General features: G+C 46.5%; 1 protein-coding gene across 1 annotated transcript; it reads left to right on the forward strand.

The window, feature by feature from the left end:
* Positions 1-32: 32 nt before the first annotated feature.
* On the forward strand, positions 33-22,841 carry fhdc3 (FH2 domain containing 3; the record flags this gene model as incomplete). Its single annotated transcript, XM_055935177.1, has 11 exons — positions 33-347; positions 4,243-4,304; positions 12,406-12,508; positions 13,802-13,887; positions 14,411-14,511; positions 14,742-14,812; positions 15,276-15,383; positions 16,898-16,968; positions 18,880-18,997; positions 20,330-20,494; positions 21,137-22,841. Coding segments are annotated over 11 exons (2,769 nt in total), but the record flags the coding sequence as incomplete, so codon positions are not given.
* Positions 22,842-25,967: the final 3,126 nt, after the last annotated feature.

The following is a 25,967-nucleotide window of genomic DNA, read 5'->3' on the forward strand; positions in this document are numbered from 1 at the left end:
CAAACGCACAGGGGTCATCTCTCCATCCCACCCCTGAACCTCCGCCCCCACCTCCCCTACCCCCACCTCCCCCCGCCTCCCCAAGAGGAGGCTGCGATGCCTTCTCCCGTAGCGTACATCGTCGTTCCAAGATGAGGAACTTTAACTGGGATGCCATCCCCCGTCAGTCAGTCCTTGGGAAGAAGAACGTGTGGACGTCCCAGAGGCCCATGGTGGATTTTGAGCTGGACACCCAGAGGATGGAGGAGATGTTTAGCCGGTCTGACACTCAACTGCCTCTACGAAAGACTGGATCTGTCAAGAAGACAGTCAGGGGCCTGTCCCTATCCACACAGGGCCTAAAAAGGGTGAGTACAGGGAGGGTGTGTGTGTAGCGAGCGGAAAGTTGGGGGGGGGGGGGTTGAGTGTGTGCTAGGGCTGGAATAGGTCAAATACATGGAGGAGAGGTCTGAACACCCCTGGGACTAAGTTACCAACACCCATTCTGTCTCACTTCCCCTCTCTGCTCTTCCCATTCTGTCTCCCTTCCCCTCATTCTGTCTCCCTTCCCCTCATTCTGTCTCCCTTCCCCTCATTCTGTCTCACTTCCCCTCATTCTGTCTCACTTCCCCTCTCTGCCAATGTAGACTGATTGAACTAATGAAGAATGATCCACAGTCTGTGTGGCTACTAGATCGTAGATGGTGTAAACTACTTAATATTCATGAAAGGTGAGGTGACACCTTGCCATGATCCACAGGCTATGTGATAAAGACAGAATTAAAGATCTCTTACTCCAGGGTTCGCACAAGATGCTTAAAGTACTTGAATCACTTGAAAATTAGACATTTCCTCAAGTTGGTACTTGAAAATTATTTGAATTAAAATGAGAGAACAGAAAATGATCAAATATGAAAAATATATTTACTCTTCCCGAATTAATTTCCAGGCAGACTGACGAGTTTTATTTCCTCACGTGTTTCACACTGTGGATGTCAGGCGAGCTCGCTCATACCACCCACACGACCACCTGGCCAGGCAGGTACAGAACAGACTGATTGGGCGCCACCAAATGTCACATCGATAGCTAAAATGCCGGGCAAATGTAGATTCATCTTGCCTGGCAGGATATTGTTGTTTTTATGAATGGGTTTTTCCAGACCCAACCAGGGATGTAGTGGAGGGTGAACTCATGGAAACGCTGTTTACACCAGTAGCGGTGCATGGGTTAAATCACTGGCGAAGCAAGGGGGTGGGGGAGCCATATTATAATAGCTTTGTTTGCTATATAACCTGTTAGTTCACATGCCTTGAGACTGTGATATATAGTCCTAAAGGCCGAGACAATAAGAAGACAGTGGGAGAATAAATTCAACCACACCTTTTTTTTTTTTTATCACAAAACCAGGCGAGAAACATCTGTCCGGTGAAGTCCACCAAACATATAGCATGTAACAAACCATTACATGACCAACAGCACGGTCAAGCAAGTTAGTGTTTCGGACATTTTCAGACCACTAAACAACTATTTGATTTAGAACCGGAGAGTTACTTCAAGTCGCAAAGGAAACAGGAGCTGCCTCCACTATTCCAGCACCATTTGAACATGATCAAATCACCTCTGCTTAGTCTAATACAGTGACAACTAAAATATACCCAAAACAATGTAGTCCCACTTGAGGCGTGTGTGTGTGACAAGAAAACCATGTTGACTCGGTCTATCACTCGGTCATACAGTACAGGCTTTAATTTGTTGTCCCTTTGCTACCTGGCTAATATGTTGGCTCGCTAGCCTAACTTCCATTCATGGGGAAACGTTAGCTAGTTAACGTTAGCCTTCTAGCTACATATTGAACTTCCATCCTCTCAATCCAGGGGCACAACAATGTATGAATCAATGGTTGGATCAAAATTGCTGTTTTTATAATCATTTGCCAGTACGGAGAATTAAGTAAAACCGCAAGTCCAAATCTCGATCTCCATCCATGGCTAATTTAGAAAAGGGCCGATTTTAGCTAGCTTGCCAGCCACCGGAGGACAACAACACAACGATATGCAATAATTCAAGTTGTTTCTCAATGACCTATGCTCTCAATGTGATTTGATAGGAGTGACGCCAAATCCAAGCTGGCTTCCCTTGACACTATTTTATGTTTGGTGCGTCAGGACCATTCACATTTGAGCTCACTCAGTTTAGGCCAATGCTGATAGGCTATTTTTATTTTTTTTATTATCAAGGGAGGCCAAATGCTCGCTGGCTTCCCTTGCATTCAATAGACATTTTTTCAGCACACGACACACACAGATGCGTGTGACTCTTGGCTGCAGTAAGAAAGCCAATTGCCATCTGCACCCATTAACATTTTCATTACTTCTAAACAAAATAATGTTTTGGGGTTCTCATACGCTTCCCTCTGTTTTGATTCTTGCTTGAACAGTTGCTAAGATTATATTTGTTTGTGATCTTACAAAATAACTTTTATTGGATGCAGCAGTTGTCAGCTAGAATGCTAACGCTCATTGACAGGCTGTAGCAAAAGTTAGCCAAAGAGCCATTTTACTGGTTGAAGTGGAAGTTTTTTTTTTTTAAGGAAAATGTAGTTGTTTTGCGATGACACAATCATTACAGTACCAGTCAAAAGTTTGGATACGCCTACTCATTCCAGGGTAGTAACCAAAAAAAGGTAAAACAAATCCAAATCTATTTTCCTTGATGACAGAGAGTAGTGCGTACAACCCAAGCTTCCTGTCATCCATTACCTCTATGCCAGGCGGTGTCAGAGGAAGGACCAAAGAATTGTCAAACTCCAGTCGCCCAAGTCGGACAGTAATCTCTACTACCGCAAGTGGTACCAGAGCGGCCACGTCTAGCTCCAAAAGTCCCCTTGACAGCTTCTACCCCCGAGCCATAAGACTGCCGAACAACTAATCAAATGGTCACCCGGACTATTTACATTGCCACTGCTTTACGCAACATTTTATTTGTGAAATGTTATTGACTCTTTTTTTATTTTATTTAGATAATTATCTGAGTTCTAAGCACGCCTACCACTGAGAACAAGTGGAATCATGATTGATTCATGTATGCTCGATATGTTCGCTTGCTCCCATGGATTTTCCTTGTTAGCAGGGCATTCACTCACCACTCTGTCCAACGGACCGGTGAAATGAACTACCTCTGGCTGTTAGCCGGGTAGCTAGTTATAACTAAGCTAGTTATATTCAAAAGATGGGCTACTCTTAAGTTCTCATTACAAAATACCTTTTCTTTATAGAGAGTAGTGAGAGACAGTGGTGAGTCAGGCTGCAATGAAGGAGATGTAGAGAGCGGGAGGAAGTATTGAAGCAAGCAGGGAGAGGTTAGTAGTACATTGGTTCTCAAACTTGGGGTCCGTTAAAATTTAAATTGAGTCCTCAGAGTCTTTTAATCTTATCAAACACGTAAATAACTTGTTTCTCTTGAAATGGTTACAGAGAACAACATTTTAGAGTCAAACTAAGTCCCTTTTACACTGTCAGCATTCACTTTCATGTCATTGTGTGTTGGGACAGCCTGTGGGATCAAAACTTTGAAATATAAAGACAATTTTGTTATCATATTATATACACTGAACAAAAATAAAAATGCAACAATTTTACTGTATGTAGTAATTAAGTAGTGAAACATATTATTGAGTAGAAATTGTGAGGTAGTGATGAATACTAAGTTAGTTTTTTTTAGTTTGTGGCGATATACTGCCATCTGGTGTCGACTAGAAACAATTGCATAATAGGAACTATTACAAATTGATGGTCCCTGAAAATAAATATTAGTGCTTAAAGTACTTAAGTCCTTGAATTTGACTTGCCTCTCTCTACGAACCCTGTTACTCATACCCAGTGCTGTGTGAGTGTTGATGGCGCGTCCTTATTAAACTTACTTTGATTATAAGGTTATGTAGGAAGGTTTCTTTTTTTCTTTTTTTTTAACAGTATTTTTATTGGAATTTCACAATTTTCACCCATATTAAAGAGATAGTAGGAAGGTTTCTTAAGAATTCATCCCATTTGTTGAATTGCAAACTCATATTGCTAACTGGTGTTAGAAATCTGTGTCACTAATACCAATGTGAACCCCCCCCCCCTAAAAGTCTTAAGATTTCTAACTTGGGAACCACCAAGAGTCAACAGGTAATTGGATCCCCGGTTCATTTTAGTAGCGTGATTTTAGTAGTGCCGTTGTTTCTATGTCTGACTAGGTTGTGTTTCATCTTCTCTCTGTAGGTCTTAATCCTCAACTCTAAGAAGAGTATGAATGTTGGGATCTTCCTGAAGCAGTTCAAGAGGTAAAGTGGGGCCAAGGGTGGGAGGGTATAGACCCGGGGGAACAAGGGCCAAGGGTGGGAGGGTATGGACCCGGGGGAACAAGGGCCAGAGGTGGGAGGGTATGGGAACAAGGACCAGGGGTGGGAGGGTATGGACCCGGGGCAACAAGGTCACACCTGACAGGTGTGGCATATCAAGAAGCTAATCAAACAGCATGATCATTACACAGGTGTACCTTGTGCTGGGGACAATAAAAGGCCACTCTAACATGTGCAGTTTTGTCACACAACACAATGCCACAGATGTCTCAAGTTTAGGGAGTAGGCAATTGGCATGCTGACTGCAGGAATGTTCAACAGTGCTGTTGCCAGAGAATGGAATGTTAATTTAATTTCTTTACCGTAAGCCACCTCCAGCGTCATTTTATAGAACTTGGCAGTACGTCCAACTGGCCTTACGACCACACCATGTGTAACCATGCCAGCCCAGGACCTCCATTTCCATTTTCTTCACCTGCGAGGTCGTCTGAGACCAGCCAGCCACCATGACAGCTGATGAAACTGTAGGTTTGCACAACCAAAGAATGTCTGCACAAACTGTCAGAGATACCGTGACGAGATCCTGAGGCCCATTGTCGTTCCGTTCATCCGCTGCCATCACCTCGCAAGGATCTGTACACAATTCCTGGAAGCTGAAAATGCCCCAGACATGTCACCCATTGAGCATGTTTGGGATGCTCTGGATCGACGTGTACGACAGCATGTTCCAGTTCCTGCCAATATCCAGCATCTTCACACAGCCATTGCAGATGAGTGGGACAACAGGCCTCAATCAACAGCCTGATCAACTCGATGGGAAGGAGATGTCACAAATGGTGCATGAGGCAAATGGTGGTCACACCAGATACTTACTGGTTTTCTGATCCATGTACCTAACTTAATATATATATATATATATATATATATATATATACATATATTTGCCTCATGCACCATTTATATATATATATATATTTTTTTTTTAAATTAAGGTGTCTGTGACTAACCGATGTATATCTGTATTCCCAGTAATGTGAACTCCGTAGATTAGGGCCTAATTTATTTAATTTGACCGATTTTGTTGAATTTCTTTAAATATTTTTGTTCAGTGTACAGTCGTGGACAAAAGTTTTGAGAATGACACAAATTTTAATTTTCAGTCTGCTACCTCAGTTTGTATGATGGCAATTTGCATATACTCCAGAATGTTATGAAGAGTGATCAGATGAAAAGTCTCTCTTTGCCATGCAAATGAACTGAATCCCCAAAAAACATTTCCACTGCATTTCAGCCCTGGCATAAAAGGACCAGCTGGCATCATGTCAGTGATTCTCTCGTTAACACAGGTGTGAGTGTTGACGAGGACAAGGCTGGAGATCACTCTGTCATGCTGATTGAGTTCAAATAACGGACTGGAAGCTTCAAAAGGAGGGTGGTGCTTGGAATCATTGTTCTTCCTCTCTCTACCATGGTTTCCTGGAAGGAAACATGAGCCGTCATCATTGCTTTGCACAAAAGGGCTTCACAGGCAAGGATATTGCTGCCAGTAAGATTGCACCCAAATAAAACATTTATCGGCTCATCGAGAACTTCAAGGAGAGCGGTTCAATTGTTGTGAAGAAGGCTTCAGGGCGCCCAAGAAAGTCCAGCAAGCGCCAGGACCGTCTCCTAAAGTTGATTCAGCTGCGGGATCGGGGCACCACCAGTACAGATCTTTCTCAGGAATGGCAGCAGGCAGGTGTGAGTGCATCTGCACGCAAAGTGAGGTGAAGACTTTTGGAGGATGGCCTGGTGTCAAGAAGGGCAGCAAAGAAGCCACTTCTCTCCAGGATAAACATCAGGGACAGACTGATATTCTGCAAAGGGTACAGGGATTGAACTGCTGAGGACTGGGTAAAGTCATTTTCTCTGAATCCCCTTTCCGATTGTTTGGGGCATCTGGGAAAAAAGCTTGTCCGGAGAAGACGAGGTGAGCGCTACCATCAGTCCTGTGTCATGCCAACAGTAAAGCATCCTGAGACCATTCATGTGTGGGGTTGCTTCTCAGCCAAAGGAGTGGGCTCACTCACAATTTTGCCTAGGAACACAGCCATGAATAAATAATGGTACCAACACATCCTCCAAGAGCAACTTCTCCAAACCATCCAGGAACAGTTTGGAGACGAACAATGCCTTTTCCAGCATGATGGAGAACCTTGCCATAAAGCAAAAGTGATAACTAAGTGGCTCGGGGAACAAAACATTGATATTTTGGGTCCATGGCCAGGAAACTCCCCAGACCTTAATCCCATTGAGAATTTGTGGTCAATCCTCAAGAGGTGGGTGGACAAACAAAAACCCATTGATTATGCAAGAATGGGCTGCCATCAGTCAGGATGTGGCCCAGAAATTAATTGACAGCATGCCAGGGCGGATTGCAGAGGTCTGGAAAAAGGTCCAACACTGCAAATATTGACTCTTTGCATCAACTTCATGTAATTGTCAAAAGCCTTTGACACTTATGAAATGCTTGTAATTATACTTCAGTATTCCCTAGTAACATCTGACAAATATCTAAAGACACTGAAGCAGCAAACTTTGTGGAAATTTAATATTTGTCATTCAAAACTTTTGGCCACGACTGTAGATTATCAGTCACTCATGACGTAACGGGCCTCGTCTACTTCCAGACTCGCCACTAAACCAACACACAGTTCATCAACTTCTCAACTGACCTTATTAGGGCATATTCAAACGCATTCAACTGTATCGCTAATGTGACAAGTTGTTAGTTACAAAGGAGAAACGATGCCTTTCTTACTAAACTTCATACTTGGACAATGGAACTAATTCACTCTTCAGAGGTGTTTTCTCTTTACTTGATCCAGTCTATGACCTAGTTACCTGGCTATAGTTGATCCAGTCTATCACCTAGTTACCTGGCTATAGTTGATCCAGTCTATGACCTAGTTACCTGGCTATAGTTGATCCAGTCTATGACCTAGTTACCTGGCTATAGTTGATCCAGTCTATCACCTAGTTACCTGGCTATAGTTGATCCAGTTTAACTGGCTATAGTTGATCCAGTTTAACTGGCTATAGTTGATCCAGTCTGACCTAGTTAACTGGCTATAGTTGATCCAGTCTATGACCTAGTTAACTGGCTATAGTTGATCCAGTCTATGACCTAGTTACCTGGCTATAGTTGATCCAGTCTGACCTAGTTACCTGGCTATAGTTGATCCAGTCTATCACCTAGTTACCTGGCTATAGTTGATCCAGTTTAACACCTAGTTACCTGGCTATAGTTGATCCAGTCTATCACCTAGTTACCTGGCTATAGTTGATCCAGTTTAACACCTAGTTACCTGGCTATAGTTGATCCAGTCTATGACCTAGTTACCTGGCTATAGTTGATCCAGTCTATGACCTAGTTACCTGGCTATAGTTGATCCAGTCTATGACCTAGTTACCTGGCTATAGTTGATCCAGTCTATGACCTATTTACCTGGCTATAGTTGATCCAGTCTATGACCTAGTTACCTGGCTATAGTTGATCCAGTCTATGACCTAGTTACCTGGCTATAGTTGATCCAGTCTATGACCTAGTTACCTGGCTATAGTTGATCCAGTCTATGACCTAGTTACCTGGCTATAGTTGATCCAGTCTATGACCTAGTTACCTGGCTATAGTTGATCCAGTCTATGACCTAGTTACCTGGCTATAGTTGATCCAGTCTATGACCTAGTTACCTGGCTATAGTTGATCCAGTCTATGACCTAGTTACCTGGCTATAGTTGATCCAGTCTATGACCTAGTTACCTGGCTATAGTTGATCCAGTCTATGACCTAGTTACCTGGCTATAGTTGATCCAGTTTAACACCTAGTTACCTGGCTATAGTTGATCCAGTCTATGACCTAGTTACCTGGCTATAGTTGATCCAGTCTATGACCTAGTTACCTGGCTATAGTTGATCCAGTCTATGACCTAGTTACCTGGCTATAGTTGATCCAGTCTATGACCTAGTTACCTGGCTATAGTTGATCCAGTCTATGACCTAGTTACCTGGCTATAGTTGATCCAGTCTATGACCTAGTTACCTGGCTATAGTTGATCCAGTCTATGACCTAGTTACCTGGCTATAGTTGATCCAGTCTATGACCTAGTTACCTGGCTATAGTTGATCCAGTCTATGACCTAGTTACCTGGCTATAGTTGATCCAGTCTATGACCTAGTTACCTGGCTATAGTTGATCCAGTCTATGACCTAGTTACCTGGCTATAGTTGATCCAGTCTATCACCTAGTTACCTGGCTATAGTTGATCCAGTTTAACACCTAGTTACCTGGCTATAGTTGATCCAGTCTATGACCTAGTTACCTGGCTATAGTTGATCCAGTCTATGACCTAGTTACCTGGCTATAGTTGAACCAGTCTATCACCTAGTTACCTGGCTATAGTTGATCCAGTCTATCACCTAGTTACCTGGCTATAGTTGATCCAGTCTATGACCTAGTTACCTGGCTATAGTTGATCCAGTCTATCACCTAGTTACCTGGCTATAGTTGATCCAGTCTATGACCTAGTTACCTGGCTATAGTTGATCCAGTTTAACACCTAGTTACCTGGCTATAGTTGATCCAGTCTATGACCTAGTTACCTGGCTATAGTTGATCCAGTCTGCCCTAGTTACCTGGCTATAGTTGATCCAGTCTATCACCTAGTTACCTGGCTATAGTTGATCCAGTCTATCACCTAGTTACCTGGCTATAGTTGATCCAGTCTATCACCTAGTTACCTGGCTATAGTTGATCCAGTCTATCACCTAGTTACCTGGCTATAGTTGATCCAGTTTAACTGGCTATAGTTGATCCAGTCTATGACCTAGTTACCTGGCTATAGTTGATCCAGTCTGACCTAGTTACCTGGCTATAGTTGATCCAGTCTATCACCTAGTTACCTGGCTATAGTTGATCCAGTTTAACACCTAGTTACCTGGCTATAGTTGATCCAGTCTATGACCTAGTTACCTGGCTATAGTTGATCCAGTCTATGACCTAGTTACCTGGCTATAGTTGATCCAGTCTATGACCTAGTTACCTGGCTATAGTTGATCCAGTCTATGACCTAGTTACCTGGCTATAGTTGATCCAGTCAATGACCTAGTTACCTGGCTATAGTTGATCCAGTCTATGACCTAGTTACCTGGCTATAGTTGATCCAGTCTATCACCTAGTTACCTGGCTATAGTTGATCCAGTTTAACACCTAGTTACCTGGCTATAGTTGATCCAGTCTATCACCTAGTTACCTGGCTATAGTTGATCCAGTCTATGACCTAGTTACCTGGCTATAGTTGATCCAGTCTATCACCTAGTTACCTGGCTATAGTTGATCCAGTCTATGACCTAGTTACCTGGCTATAGTTGATCCAGTTTAACACCTAGTTACCTGGCTATAGTTGATCCAGTCTATGACCTAGTTACCTGGCTATAGTTGATCCAGTCTGCCCTAGTTACCTGGCTATAGTTGATCCAGTCCATCACCTAGTTACCTGGCTATAGTTGATCCAGTCTATCACCTAGTTACCTATCTATAGTTGATCCAGTCTATCACCTAGTTACCTGGCTATAGTTGATCCAGTCTATCACCTAGTTACCTGGCTATAGTTGATCCAGTCTATCACCTAGTTACCTGGCTATAGTTGATCCAGTCTGACCTAGTTACCTGGCTATAGTTGATCCAGTCTATCACCTAGTTACCTGGCTATAGTTGATCCAGTTTAACTGGCTATAGTTGATCCAGTCTATCACCTAGTTACCTGGCTATAGTTGATCCAGTCTATCACCTAGTTACCTGGCTATAGTTGATCCAGTCTATCACCTAGTTACCTGGCTATAGTTGATCCAGTTTAACTGGCTATAGTTGATCCAGTCTATCACCTAGTTACCTGGCTATAGTTGATCCAGTCTATCACCTAGTTACCTGGCTATAGTTGATCCAGTCTATCACCTAGTTACCTGGCTATAGTTGATCCAGTCTATCACCTAGTTACCTGGCTATAGTTGATCCAGTCTATCACCTAGTTACCTGGCTATAGTTGATCCAGTCTATCACCTAGTTACCTGGCTATAGTTGATCCAGTCTGACCTAGTTACCTGGCTATAGTTGATCCAGTCTATCACCTAGTTACCTGGCTATAGTTGATCCAGTTTAACTGGCTATAGTTGATCCAGTCTATCACCTAGTTACCTGGCTATAGTTGATCCAGTCTATCACCTAGTTACCTGGCTATAGTTGATCCAGTCTATCACCTAGTTACCTGGCTATAGTTGATCCAGTCTATCACCTAGTTACCTGGCTATAGTTGATCCAGTCTATCACCTAGTTACCTGGCTATAGTTGATCCAGTTTAACTGGCTATAGTTGATCCAGTCTATGACCTAGTTACCTGGCTATAGTTGATCCAGTCTGACCTAGTTACCTGGCTATAGTTGATCCAGTCTATCACCTAGTTACCTGGCTATAGTTGATCCAGTTTAACACCTAGTTACCTGGCTATAGTTGATCCAGTCTATGACCTAGTTACCTGGCTATAGTTGATCCAGTCTATGACCTAGTTACCTGGCTATAGTTGATCCAGTCTATGACCTAGTTACCTGGCTATAGTTGATCCAGTCTATGACCTAGTTACCTGGCTATAGTTGATCCAGTCAATGACCTAGTTACCTGGCTATAGTTGATCCAGTCTATGACCTAGTTACCTGGCTATAGTTGATCCAGTCTATCACCTAGTTACCTGGCTATAGTTGATCCAGTTTAACACCTAGTTACCTGGCTATAGTTGATCCAGTCTATCACCTAGTTACCTGGCTATAGTTGATCCAGTCTATGACCTAGTTACCTGGCTATAGTTGATCCAGTCTATCACCTAGTTACCTGGCTATAGTTGATCCAGTCTATGACCTAGTTACCTGGCTATAGTTGATCCAGTTTAACACCTAGTTACCTGGCTATAGTTGATCCAGTCTATGACCTAGTTACCTGGCTATAGTTGATCCAGTCTGCCCTAGTTACCTGGCTATAGTTGATCCAGTCTATCACCTAGTTACCTGGCTATAGTTGATCCAGTCTATCACCTAGTTACCTGGCTATAGTTGATCCAGTCTATCACCTAGTTACCTGGCTATAGTTGATCCAGTCTATCACCTAGTTACCTGGCTATAGTTGATCCAGTCTATCACCTAGTTACCTGGCTATAGTTGATCCAGTCTATCACCTAGTTACCTGGCTATAGTTGATCCAGTCTGACCTAGTTACCTGGCTATAGTTGATCCAGTCTATCACCTAGTTACCTGGCTATAGTTGATCCAGTTTAACTGGCTATAGTTGATCCAGTCTATCACCTAGTTACCTGGCTATAGTTGATCCAGTCTATCACCTAGTTACCTGGCTATAGTTGATCCAGTCTATCACCTAGTTACCTGGCTATAGTTGATCCAGTCTATCACCTAGTTACCTGGCTATAGTTGATCCAGTCTATCACCTAGTTACCTGGCTATAGTTGATCCAGTCTATCACCTAGTTACCTGGCTATAGTTGATCCAGTCTATCACCTAGTTACCTGGCTATAGTTGATCCAGTCTATCACCTAGTTACCTGGCTATAGTTGATCCAGTCTATCACCTAGTTACCTGGCTATAGTTGATCCAGTCTATCACCTAGTTAACTGGCTATAGGAGTGTATCTTGTACTCTTAACGTTATATTTCTGCCACATGCATAACATTAACTCAATGTCCAGCCAGCCCAAACTTTGACTAACAAATGTACCTACTGTAGACGTCACTGTGGTTCTGTGTTTCTCAATGACATCTTGCCCTCGAATGGAATCTATGGGAATCGATGCTATATAGATTTGTGTTCAGACAAGAATGGTTGACGACGTTGGCGTGACAATGCATCCTTGTTTTATTGGTGTGAGGAAGCTTGGATATTTCCTTATGTACATAACTGAAGCAGTCGCTGTGTTTCGACCTGACTACTTCTCTATGGAGCAGTGAGATTAGGGTGACCGGGGCGGTTCTTTCTCTCCCGCTGTAGGCCGGCGAGGGACATGGTGGATGACGTCAGAAGGGGCAACTGGCTGAGGTTTGGAGCAGGAAAACTCAAGGAGCTCTGTAAACTACTGCCAGACGAGGGAGAGGTAAGTAACTAGATAACCACAACTCTCTTCTTATGCTCACTCCATCACACTGTAAACTACTACCAGAGGAGGGAGAGGTAACAAGGGCTGCATTTAAACAATTCTGATACCCCCCCCCCCCCCCCCACACACTACTTGGTCTTTTGGCCAACCACATGAGATCTTTTCACATCTGATCATTTTCAGAGCTGATCTGATTGGTCAAAATACCAATTAGTGTAAAAAGATCACAATTGTGCTGCCTGTGTAAAACGCAGCCTAACCACCCTCTTTTCTCACTTCATCACATGCTCCAGCCCAGGGCTCAACCATCACATTACCAGTGAACTGTTGTTAGCTCCAGCCCAGGGCTCAACCATCACATTACCAGTGAACTGTTGTTAGCTCCAGCCCAGGGCTCAACCATCACATTACCAGTGAACTGTTGTTAGCTCCAGCCCAGGGATCAACCATCACATTACCAGTGAACTGTTGTTAGCTCCAGCCCAGGGCTCAACCATCACATTACCAGTGAACTGTTGTTAGCTCCAGCCCAGAGCTCAACCATCACATTACCAGTGAACTGTTGTTAGCTCCAGCCCAGGGCTCAACCATCACATTACCAGTGAACTGTTGTTAGCTCCAGCCCAGGGCTCAACCATCACATTACCAGTGAACTGTTGTTAGCTCCAGCCCAGGGCTCAACCATCACATTACCAGTGAACTGTTGTTAGCTCCAGCCCAGGGCTCAACCATCACATTACCAGTGAACTGTTGTTAGCTCCAGCCCAGGGCTCAACCATCACATTACCAGTGAACTGTTGTTAGCTCCAGCCCAGGGCTCAACCATCACATTACCAGTGAACTGTTGTTAGCTCCAGCCCAGGGCTCAACCATCACATTACCAGTGAACTGTTGTTAGCTCCAGGCCAGGGCTCAACCATCACATTACCAGTGAACTGTTGTTAGCTCCAGGCCAGGGCTGAACCATCACATTACCAGTGAACTGTTAGCTCCAGGCCAGAGCTCAACCATCACATTACCAGTGAACTGTTGTTAGCTCCAGCCCAGGGCTCAACCATCACATTACCAGTGAACTGTTGTTAGCTCCAGGCCAGGGCTGAACCATCACATTACCAGCGAACTGTCGTTTAGCTCCAGCCCAGGGCTCAACCATCACATTACCAGTGAACTGTTGTTAGCTCCAGGCCAGGGCTGAACCATCACATTACCAGCGAACTGTCGTTACATGTGTTTCTTTGTGTTCCTTTGTGCTGTCTGTCTGATGGGACTGATGTGTTGTCCTCCCACCAGGTGAAGAAGCTGTGGTCGTTCAGTGGAGACCTGACCCAGCTGTGTGAGCCCGATCTCTTCATGGTGCTGCTAGTTAAAGTACCTGGGTGAGAAGGGGTTTGTTGTGATGGTACTAGTTTGGGCTGGTTAGTACCTGGGTGAGAAAGGGTTCATTGTGAGGGTACTAGGTTAGTACCTGGGTGAGAGAGGGTTCATTGTGAGGGTACTAGGTTAGTACCTGGGTGAGAATGGGTTCATTGTGAGGGTACTAGGTTAGTACCTGGGTGAGAATGGGTTCATTGTGAGGGTACCAGGTTAGTACCTGGGTGAGAATGGGTTCATTGTGAGGGTACTAGGTTAGTACCTGGGTGAGAATGGGTTCATTGTGAGGGCGCTAGTTTGGGCTGGTTAGTACCTGGGTGAGAATGGGTTCATTGTGAGGGTACTAGGTTAGTACCTGGGTGAGAGAGGGTTCATTGTGAGGGTACTAGGTTAGTACCTGGGTGAGAAGGGGTTCATTGTGAGGGTACTAGTTTAGTACCTGGGTGAGAATGGGTTCATTGTGATGCTACTAGGTTAGTACCTGGGTGAGAATGGGTTCATTGTGATGATGGTGTTGTCTATCTCTAGCTATGAGGAGCGTCTGAGGACTCTGATGCTGAGAGAAGAATTCTTCCCTCTGATGGATGAGATGAAACACTCCATCGCTGTCATGACTAAAGCAGCAAATGGTGACACACTGCTCCTCCTGTCCCACTAGTTAATTCTCTCTCTCTCTCTCTCTGTCTCTGTCTTTGTCTCTCTCTATTTTCTCTGTCTCTCTTCTCTTCTGTCTCTCTTCTCTTCTGTCTGTCTCTGTCTTTCAATTCAAAGGGCTTTATTGGCAGGGGAAACATATATATACATTGCCAAAACAAGTGAATAATAAATATCTGTTGCTCGCTCTCTCTCTGTCCCTCAGAGCTGTTGGTCTGTGACGACCTCCACTCAATCATCCGCCTGGTGTTGAAGGCTGGGAACTACATGAATGCTGTACGTAACACAATTTATATACTATCAAAGACTTACAATACATGTGTTTTCTCTACTATCAAGGACTTACAATACATGTGTATTCTCGAATTACAAAGACTTTGCGGTCCCGTGTGGCTCAGTTGGTAGAGCATGGCGCTTGCAACGCCAGGGTTGTGGGTTCAATTCCCACGGGGGGACCAGGGTTCAATTCCCACGGGGGTACCAGGATGAATATGTATGAACTTTCCAATTTGTAAGTCGCTCTGGATAAGAGTGTCTGCTAAATGTAAATGTGAGACTTACAATACATGTGTATTCTCGACTATCATATAGTACTGTACGTGGGCCTTGTTTTCAAACTGTTTTTTAATGTGCCGTCTATTCGTTAGTGTCTGACTGCTTAATGACTAAAGTGAATATGTTATTGTGTGGTTGTTTTTAGTCTATGTACGTAGGCAGTGAAAGTACACTGTTGTTTTAGGGTGGGTACGCTGGCAGTGCCATCGGTTTCAGGATGGCATCTCTACTAAAGCTGGCGGACACCAAGGCCAACAAACCTGGCATGAACCTCTTGCACTACGTCACCATGGTGAGGGGGAGAGCTGGGCAGGGAAGACATGGATGGGAGAGCTGGGCAGGGAAGACATGGATGGGAGATGGGGAGAGCTGGGCAGGGAAGACATGGATGGGAGATGGGGAGAGCTGGGCAGGGAAGACATGGATGGGAGAGCTGGGCAGGGGAGACATGGATGAGAGAGCTGGGCAGGGAAGACATGGATGGGAGAGCTGGCAGGGAGGGAGAGCTGGAGAGGGAGGTAGCAGGGCAGGGAGACATGGATGGCAGGGAGAGATGTGGAGAGCTGGGCCGGGGAGGGAGGGAGAGCTGGGCCGGGGAGGGAGGGAGAGCTGGGCCGGGGAGGGAGGGAGGGAGAGCTGGGCCGGGGAGGGAGGGAGGGAGAGCTGGGCCGGGGAGGGAGGGAGGGAGAGCTGGGCCGGGGAGGGAGGGAGGGAGAGCTGGGCCGGGGAGGGAGGGAGGGAGAGCTGGGCCGGGGAGGGAGGGAGGGAGAGCTGGGCCGGGGAGGGAGGGAGGGAGAGAGAGCTGGGCCGGGGAGGGAGGGAGGGAGGGAGAGCTGGGCCGGGGAGGGAGGGAGGGAGGGAGGGAGAGCTGGGCCGGGGAGGGAGGGAGGGAGGGAGAGCTGGGCCGGGGAGGGAGGGAGGGAGGGAGAGCTGGGCCGGGGAGGGAGGGAGGGAGGGAGAGCTGGGCCGGGGAGGGAGGGAGGGAGAGCTGGGCCGGGGAGGGAGGGAGGGAGGGAGGGAGGGAGGGAGAGCTGGGGAGGGAGGGAGGGAGGGAGAGCTGGGCCGGGGAGGGAGGGAGGGAGGGAGAGAGCTGGGCCGGGGAGGGAGGGAGGGAGGGAGAGCTGGGCCGGGGAGGGAGGGAGGGAGGGAGGGAGGGAGAGCTGGGCCGGGGAGGGAGGGAGGGAGGGAGGGAGAGCTGGGCCGGGGAGGGAGGGAGGGAGGGAGAGCTGGGCCGGGGAGGGAGGGAGGGAGGGAGAGCTGGGCCAGGGAGGGAGGGAGGGAGAGAGCTGGGAGAGAGCTGGGCCGGGGAGGGAGAGAGCTGGGCCGGGGAGGGAGGGAGAGAGAGCTGGGCCGGGGAGGGAGGGAGAGAGAGCTGGGCCGGGGAGGGAGGGAGAGAGAGCTGGGGAGGGGAGGGAGGGAGAGAGAGCTGGGGAGGGGAGGGAGGGAGAGAGAGCTGGGGAGGGGAGGGAGGGAGACATGGATGGGACGGAGAGAGAGCTGGGGAGGGGAGGGAGGGAGACATGGATGGGACGGAGGGAGAGCTGGCAGGCGAGGGGAGCTGGCAGGCGAGGGAGAGCTGGCAGGCGAGGGAGGGAGGGAGGGAGAGAGAGCTGGAGAGGGCGCTGGCAGGACAGGGGAAGCTGGCAGGCAGAGAGATGAGGTTGAGAACGGGATGAAAGGGATTAATATGAAAAATATAAATGAAAACAAAGTGAACGTACACATCCAGGCTCCGAGGATAAAACATTTAAAACATTCTACAGCAAGGAAACTAACTTGTCCTCCTTTCTCTGTCCCCACCCACAGCAAGCACAGGAGATAGACGTTGCCCTGTTGAACTTCCCCGAGCAGCTTCAACACATTGGGATGGCTGCAAGGTAGACCATCATTATGACCCGTTACCTCCTTCTGTCTTACTCAGACTCATGTGCTTATTGTTGTTTGTCAACGGTTGCTCGCAATGTGTAAAGAGCTTCACGATTTCTGTCTGGAAATGAAAAGTGCTCTACAAATGAAATGTTTGATTATTTATTATTATTGTCTTGAAATGTTTGCTTATTGATTTAGTTTTGGGGATTCTTTATAACATCTGTTCTCTGTTGGAAGTTTACATACACTTAGGTTGGAGTCATTAAAACTCGTTTTTCAACCACTCCACACTTCTTGTTAACAAACTATAGTTTTGGCAAGTCGGTTAGGACATCTACTTTGTGCATGACACAAGTCATTTGTCCAACAATTGTTTATAGACCGATTATTTCACTTATAATTCACTGTATCACAATTCCAGTGGGTCAGAAGTTTACATACACTAAGTTGACTGCCTTTAAACAGCTTGAAAAATTCCCGAAAATGATGTCATGGCTTTAGAAGCTTCTGATAGGCTAATTGACATAATTTGAGTCAATTGGAGGCGTACCTGTGAATGTATTTCAAGGCCTACCTTCAAACTCAGTGCCTCTTTGCTTGACATCATGGGAAAATCAATAGAAATCAGCCAAGATCTCAGAAAAAAAAAATTGTAGACCTCCACAAGTCTGGTTCATCCTTGGGAGGAATTCCCAAATGCCTGAAGGTACCACATTCATCTGTACAACCAATAATACGCAAGTATGAACACCATCGGACCACACAGCTATACCAATCAGGAAGGAGACACGTTCGGTCTCCTAGAGATGAACGTACTTTGGTGCGAAAAGTGCAAATCAATCCCAGAACAACAGCAAAGGACCTTGTGAAGATGCTGGAGGAAACGGGTACAAAAGTATCTATATCCACATTAAAACTAATCCTTTACCGACATAACCTGAAAGGCCGCTCAGCAAGGAAGAAGCCACTGCTCCAAAATCGCCATAAAGAAGACAGACTACGGTTTGCAACTGCACATGGGCACAAAGATCGTACTTTTTGGAGAAATGTCCTCTGGTCTGATGAAATAGAAATAGAACTGTTTGGCCATAAAGACCATCGTTATGTTTGGAGGAAAAAGGGGGAGGCTTGCAAGCCGAAGAACACCATCCCAACTGTGAAGCACGGGGGTGGCAGCATCATGTTGTGGGGGTGGCAGCATCATGTTGTGGGGGTGGCAGCATCATGTTGTGGGGGTACTTTGCTGCAGGAGGGACTGGCACACTTCACAAAATAGATCATCATGAGGAAGGGAAATGTGGATATATTGAAGCAACATCTCAAGACATCGGTCGTTAAGTTAAAGCTTGGACGCAAATGGGTCTTCCAAATGGACAATGTCCCCAAGCATACTTCCAAAGCTGTGACAAAATGGCTTAAGGACAACAAAGTCAAGGTATTGGAGTGGCCGTCACAAAGCCCTGACCTCATCCTATAGAATATTTGTGAGCAGAATTGAAAAATTATGTGCGAGCAAGGAGGCCTACAAACCTGACTCAGTTACACCAGCTCTGCCAGGAGGAATGGGACAAAATTCACCCAACTTATTGTGGGAAGCTTGTGGAAGGCTACCTGAAACGTTTGACCTAAGTTAAAAAATTTAAAGGCAATGCTACCAAATACTAATTGAGTGTATGTAAACTTCTGACCCACTGGGAATGTGATGAAAGACATTTCTCATTCTTAGGATCACCACTTTATTTTATCTGACCTAAGACAGGGTATTTTTACTAGGATTAAATGTCAGGAATTGTCCAACTGAGTTTAAATGTAATTAGCCAAAGTGTATGTAAACTTCTGACTTCAACTGTACATGTATTTACTGTAGTAATGTTGATGAAATGGGACACAAAACGTATTTACTGTAAATGTCTTCACAGGGTGCAGAAGCAGGAGGTGGAGTTAGACTTTCAGAGGGAGGCAGCGAAGGTGAAGGTAGCCAAGATGGACGCCAGCACACAGCCTGAGCTACTGTTACAGATGGAGACCTTCCTCATGGTGAGAGATGACCAACACACACACACCTGTTTACTTTAGAAGTCCATCCCTGATGTATAGTGTGTTACAGTGAGTCTCACTGTCAATATCCTGGACATTTTGAAACGTTATTGGTGACCATTTGTTCGTTTTATATTTTATAATATGGGGCGGCAGGTAGCCTAGTGGTTAGAGGGGCGGCAGGTAGCCTAGTGGTTAGAGGGGCGGCAGGTAGCCTAGTGGTTAGAGGGGCGGCAGGTAGCCTAGTGGTTAGAGGGGCGGCAGGTAGCCTAGTGGTTAGAGGGGCGGCAGGTAGCCTAGTGGTTAGAGGGGCGGCAGGTAGCCTAGTGGTTAGAGGGGCGGCAGGTAGCCTAGTGGTTAGAGGGGCGGCAGGTAGCCTAGTGGTTAGAGGGGCGGCAGGTAGCCTAGTGGTTAGAGGGGCGGCAGGTAGCCTAGTGGTTAGAGGGGCGGCAGGTAGCCTAGTGGTTAGAGGGGCGGCAGGTAGCCTAGTGGTTAGAGGGGCGGCAGGTAGCCTAGTGGTTAGAGGGGCGGCAGGTAGCCTAGTGGTTAGAGGGGCGGCAGGTAGCCTAGTGGTTAGAGGGGCGGCAGGTAGCCTAGTGGTTAGAGGGGCGGCAGGTAGCCTAGTGGTTAGAGGGGCGGCAGGTAGCCTAGTGGTTAGAGGGGCGGCAGGTAGCCTAGTGGTTAGAGGGGCGGCAGGTAGCCTAGTGGTTAGAGGGGCGGCAGGTAGCCTAGTGGTTAGAGGGGCGGCAGGTAGCCTAGTGGTTAGAGGGGCGGCAGGTAGCCTAGTGGTTAGAGGGGCGGCAGGTAGCCTAGTGGTTAGAGGGGCGGCAGGTAGCCTAGTGGTTAGAGGGGCGGCAGGTAGCCTAGTGGTTAGAGGGGCGGCAGGTAGCCTAGTGGTTACTGGATGGAATCTCAGAGCTGACAAGGTAAGAAATCTGTCGTTCTGCCCCTGAACAAAGCAGTTAACCCACTGTTCCCCGGTAGGCCGTCATTGTAAATAAGAATTTGTTCTTAACTGACTTGCCTAAATAAATAAATATATTGCTTGAGTGTTAAAGCACTGGATCAATGAGAAGGCACTTTTCTGCCACAAATAGTCTATCTCACATAATTACTGGTCTTCTGGACATTTTGTTGCAATGAACTTAGATTTTTAACCATAAAACGAACACGTGCAACTGAGTTGTACCTGTTGTGTCGTCTCTCTCCCACTCTCCTGTTACTCATCTCAAACACTGTTCTAATGCGGTTTTCAACCCCAGTAGTTTCCCTGTATATATTTACTCTCTCGCTAAGCTAGTGATCTGACTGTAGAACTCTGTGTCTCGTCAGAGGGCGGAGGCCAGGCTGGCTGACATTCGTGCCTGTCTGTTGGACCTCAACTCCCTGAGCCAAGCTGTAGCAGAGTATTTCTGTGAAGATCCGGCCACGTTTCAACTGGAGGTTTGCTGCTCCATATTCCACTCGTTCTGTGAGCGCTTCAACAGGGCTGTTCAGGTGAGACTGGACGGAACACAATAGGTTTGGAAAATTATTCTTAACCTTTCCCCCAATGCTATTCCCCCCCACCCCCCCCCCCCTCTAGAAATCCAGGTTGGAGGATTCCTGCTCATTCCTTTGTAAATCCAGGAGTCTTCCAACCAGGATTTCTGGGAAAGTGGGGAACGTTAACTTGGCTTTTTTATTTATTTGTTTTGATAGTTCTACTGATATCGATTAGTGTTGGGAAAGAGCAAGAAAGGAATCTCACTGTAGATGTGACAATAAAACTTAATGTTGCTACGTGACGTGTTAACACATGATGAAGAAGAATCTGGGACAGTCTGAATTTCCTAAAGAATACAGTGTTCTTCAGTGACAGGCAATGCTCACTGTCCATCTGTCCACATGTAGTTGAATATTAGGTCACTCAAACACAACCCCCCCCCCAACTCTGTTTTAGACATTTCACGCATCGCACACTTCCATCTTCTCTCTCTCGCTCCTCTCTCTGACCCCCATCACTGTGTCTCTCTCTCGCTCCTCTCTCTGACCCCCATCACTGTGTCTCTCTCTCGCTCCTCTCTCTGACCCTCATCACTGTGTCTCTCTCTCGCTCCTCTCTCTGACCCCCATCACTGTGTCTCTCCTCTCAATCAGGAGAACCGTGAGCGTGAGGCAGCCGAGCTGAGACGCAGGCAGAGGGAGAGGTTCTGTAATGTGGCCAAGCGTCGCTCCACTGCCACCTGCTCTGACCTGGAGCCCGCCGGGCCTGGTTCTGCCATGGAGTCTATCCTCCACAGCTTCCTGAACACCATACAACCCAGGGGCCCCAGGGGTCTGGCAAGGCGCAGACACCACCTCCCGCCTGTGATGTTGTCCCCCATCGGGGGCTCGCCCATCGAGCCCTGCCCCAAGTACAACCCCCTGGCCGATGAGCCAGAGACTAGAGCTGATCCAGGGCCTAGCCGGTTCACCAGACCAGGAGGGAGCACCCTGGGTGGGAGGGCAGGTGTGTTGACACCCCGGAAAGACCAGGGGCAGAGGGAGGAGAAGAGGGGGGAGGGCTGGCCCAGGGAGCTGGGTAGCCCTGATGCGGTGGTGGAGAGGTTGGATGGGGGGGTGGAGGAGGAGGACTCCGATCTGGACCCCCCTTCAGAGCAGAAAGAGGAGAAGAAAAACGAGGGGGAGACAGCGACCCCAGAGGACCAGTGGAGATGTTTTGGGTCAAATAGAGCCTCTTCCATCAACCAGAAACGGACCCCTAAGAGCTGTGGCCGCCGCAGCCTGTCGTCCATCGACCAGAAACGGACCACTAAGAGCTCTGGCCGCCGCAGCCTGTCCCCTCGCAAACACACACCCCCCACCCAGAAGGAGGAGAAGAGCGCGGGCAAGAAGGAGGAGAAGGAGGTGCAGAGGATGCGTGTCGTGTCCAGGAAGATGCTTCGCTACCAGACTGACCGAGGCATGCTATCTGGTGACCTAGAACATCCTGAACTGCCAGAGTTGCGCGACAAAGCGAGCCTCGTCCCCCAAAACCACACCCCCCAACACTCCACACCTCACCCTCTCCACCCCCACCCTATCTCTCAACCCTCCACCCCAGGTCATCGCCCCCACTCTACCCCCCAGCCCTCTACCCCTCGCCCCAGGGAGATGAGAGAGGTAGACCTGGCTCTCTGTAACAGCATGGGGAACCTGGGCTCTCCTTGGACCATCCTCAGCCCCCACATCTCACCCCAAAACCACACCCCCCACCGACGAAACTCCTTCTTCGCACCCAGCGCCGACGATGGCCTTGACGATGGTGTCTGGTCATTGCCCCCCACCCCCACCCGCCCTTCCACCGCCACCCACCATTCCACCGCCACCCACCATTCCACCGCCACCTGCCCCCCTCTGGTGCTGCTGGGGAGGATGAGGGCTATGGAGGGACACCCTGGACCCTCAGACCTCCATGGAGAGGCAGGGAGGGGGTCCTTGTCCCTGCCTGACTGCCCCAGTCAGAGAGCTCTGTCTCAGGGCCACCTGCTTCGCTCTCTCTCCCTGGATGAGACTGGAGGGAGCCAGGCTCCAGGATTCAGATTCCGCCTCGGGGACCTGTTCCAGAGACGCAGTGCGCTGTGGGCCCCAGCTGGGGCTGAGACAGAGGCTCAGCAACCCTTGGAGAGGCAGAACAGTAGCTCTGGGATTGGGTCTTTCTTCAGACGCTTTGGGGAGAGGAGATGAGCCAGCTTGGCGGAACAGGACTTCCGAAGAACATATGCTTAACGAGGCGAGGATAGAGGCGAGGATAGAGGCGAGGATAGAGGCGAGGATAGAGGCGAGGATAGAGGCGAGGATAGAGGCGAGGATAGAGGCGAGGATAGAGGCGAGGATAGAGGCGAGGATAGAGGCGAGGATAGAGGCGAGGATAGAGGCGAGGATAGAGGCGAGGATAGAGGCGAGGATAGAGGCGAGGATAGAGGCGAGGATAGAGGCGAGGATAGAGGCGAGGATAGAGGCGAGGATAGAGGCGAGGATAGAGGCGAGGATAGAGGCGAGGATAGAGGCGAGGATAGAGGCGAGGATAGAGGCGAGGATAGAGGCGAGGATAGAGGCGAGGATAGAGGCGAGGATAGAGGCGAGGATAGAGGCGAGGATAGAGGCGAGGATGGAGGGTTTGTCTTATTTTTTTTAAAGTATTTGTGTTGAGCTTATTTAAAGTGAGCTACTCCTAATTTGAGAGTGACAGCTCTTTTAATGAACAGCCCAAGGTGAACATGCACTTACCTTGGATGGGAGACCTTTGTCTCTGAAGGGGCTGGGAGAAAAAAGGCTTATTTGTTTTAAAACTGTTCCAGATCGTACCCTATTCCCTACGTAGTGCACTACTTTTGACCAAAGCCTTGTAGGCCCTGGTTAAAAGTAGTGCACTTCAAAGGGAATAGGGTGCCATTTGAGAGGCATAGTAAGTGAACCACGTATGCACATCATACTACTTTAATTATTCATAGATCCAGATAAAAAATGGTCTTTGTACAAGACGAAACACAGTTCTCCTTTTTTTTTTATGTGTACATGATCTCAGGTATAGTGTGGAACACATACCGTGCAAGAGAATATACTACCGTCACACTTGAAAAACATATTTTTAATTTGTTATCTTAAGTGTCATTTTTATGTAATAAACGGGTTTTTCTACCTCCAGCCTTTGTCTTTTTGGTCTCACTCACAGTTAATATAATAATATATACCATTAACAAGATGCTTTTATCCAAAGTGACTGACAGTTGTGCATGCGTTTTAATATAGGACTACTCCCGGGAATTGAACCCACTATCCTGTTGCAAGCACCAGCGCTGTGGAACAATAGTATGTTAAGGTCGGGGAGAAAAGGCGGGAAAACATTAGGAGAAATGAGGGAAGGAAGACTTCTAAATAATGTGTTAATTTATATTCAGCTGAAAAAAAATATTTTTTTTTTTTGAGGAAGGTGAAGAGTGGATCCAGGGTCCACAGTTTGAACCTCGGCCAGAAATAACATTTCTAAACCGCTATAGTCTCCAAGGGTTATTATTTTTCACATTGAATTTAAAATCACCTGAGTTAACGGGAGGGATAATGGGCCCGAGTTAACGGCAGGGATAATGGGCCCGAGTTAACGGCAGGGATAATGGTAGCATAACCATAACATAAAGTGTTCTAATGAGGTTGGTTTATTACTGTACTATTCTCCCATTATCTTGTTTATGCCATTAGCATCTTAAAGTATCTGTTGCCGTTTCTTGTGGACTGCATTTTACTGGGCATAATTATAAATACATCACGTCCCACTGGACACAGGCATCAATCCAACGTCTATTACACGTTGGTTCAACGTAATTCATGGAAATGACGTGGAAACCATGTTGATTCAACCAGTGGGATGTATGAAAATGTACTCCGAGACACACTGTATACTAGTCATTAAAAGTGAAGAATGATTAACCAATCAGAAGTTATTCAAGCAATCAGTTGAAATATAAGGAACCTGTTGTGAAATGTTACACACACACAGCCTCAAGAGGCCCAAGGTAATGAGTGGGTATGGCAATTGACCAATGGTGTGATGTACTAAGTAAAAATACTTTTAATACTTAAGTAGGCTTTTTTTACTATCTACTTTACTATTTATATTTTTGACAAGTTTTACTTTTCTTCACTACGTTCCTAAAATAATGTACTTTTTCATATATTTTCACTGACACCCAAAAGTACTAGTTACATTTTTTTATGCTTAGCAGGACAGGAAAATGGTCCAAATCGCACACTTATCAAGAGAACATCCCTGGTCATCCTCTGCTTCTAATCTGGCGGACTCACTAAACACAAATGCTTTGTTCGTAAATGATGTCTGAGTGTTGGAGCGTGTCCCTGGCCATCCATAAATAAGATACATTTAAAATAAAAAAGGTGCTGTCTGGTTTGCTTAATATAAGGAATTTGAAATTATTTATACTTTAACTTTTGATGCTTAAGTATATTTTGGCAATTCATTTGACTTTCGAGTCTCAAGTATATCTGCCTAGGGACTGAGGTTGAAAATTAGCCGGCTGGCTAAAACCGGCCCTTTTACTGAAACGTTGATTAATGTGCACTGTCCCTGTAAAAATAAAAATGAACTCCATCTCAAACCAAAGACTTTTACTCAGGTAGTATTTTACTGGGTGACTTTTACTTGAGTAAATTTCTATCAAGTTATCTTTACTTTTACTCAAGTATGACAAAATGGGTACTTTTTCCCACTACTGCAAACAGATGGATTCTGAGTGATTGACACAACAGGATCCAATCATCTGCCACGATCCATCAATCAGATTAGCATTGGTCGACACCTGCACAGCGGTTGTGTTGGTGACGTCGGAGGTGGGAACTGTGTTAGAGCTGTCATCCACAAGCAGCTCCCTCTGTTACCTTATTGCCTACACTGCCATTGGATGCAAAGAAACCACCTGACTTTATATCCGACAAATCCCCACGCAGTCTCTTTACAAGTTCAAACACTGATGTTCTATTGTAGGCTATAGGCCCTACACCTGATTAGACTGATAGTCTTTAAATCCCCCACCATCCAAAATAACATGAAAATGATTCAATAGCCTGCACTTTCTATCGCTGTTTTGAACTTCTAACATCTAATACCTCGGTACATACAGTTGAAGTCGGAAGTTTACATACACCATAGCGAAATACATTTAAACTCAGTTTTTCCCAATTCCTGACATTTAATCCTAGTAAAAATTCCCTGTCTTCGGTCAGTTAGGATCACCACTTTATTTTGAGAATGTGAAATGACAGAATAATAGTAGAGAGAATGATTTATTTCAGCTTTTATTTCTTTCATCACATTCCCAGTGGGTCAGAAGCTTACATACACTCTAGTATCATTTGGTAGCACTGCCTTTAAATTGTTTAACTTGGGTCAAACGTTTCGGGTAGCCTTCCACAAGCTTCCCACAATAAGTTGAGT

The sequence above is a fragment of the Salvelinus fontinalis genome, chromosome 10, assembly GCF_029448725.1.
Source record: "Salvelinus fontinalis isolate EN_2023a chromosome 10, ASM2944872v1, whole genome shotgun sequence".
Classification (NCBI taxonomy): Eukaryota; Metazoa; Chordata; class Actinopteri; order Salmoniformes; family Salmonidae; genus Salvelinus; species Salvelinus fontinalis.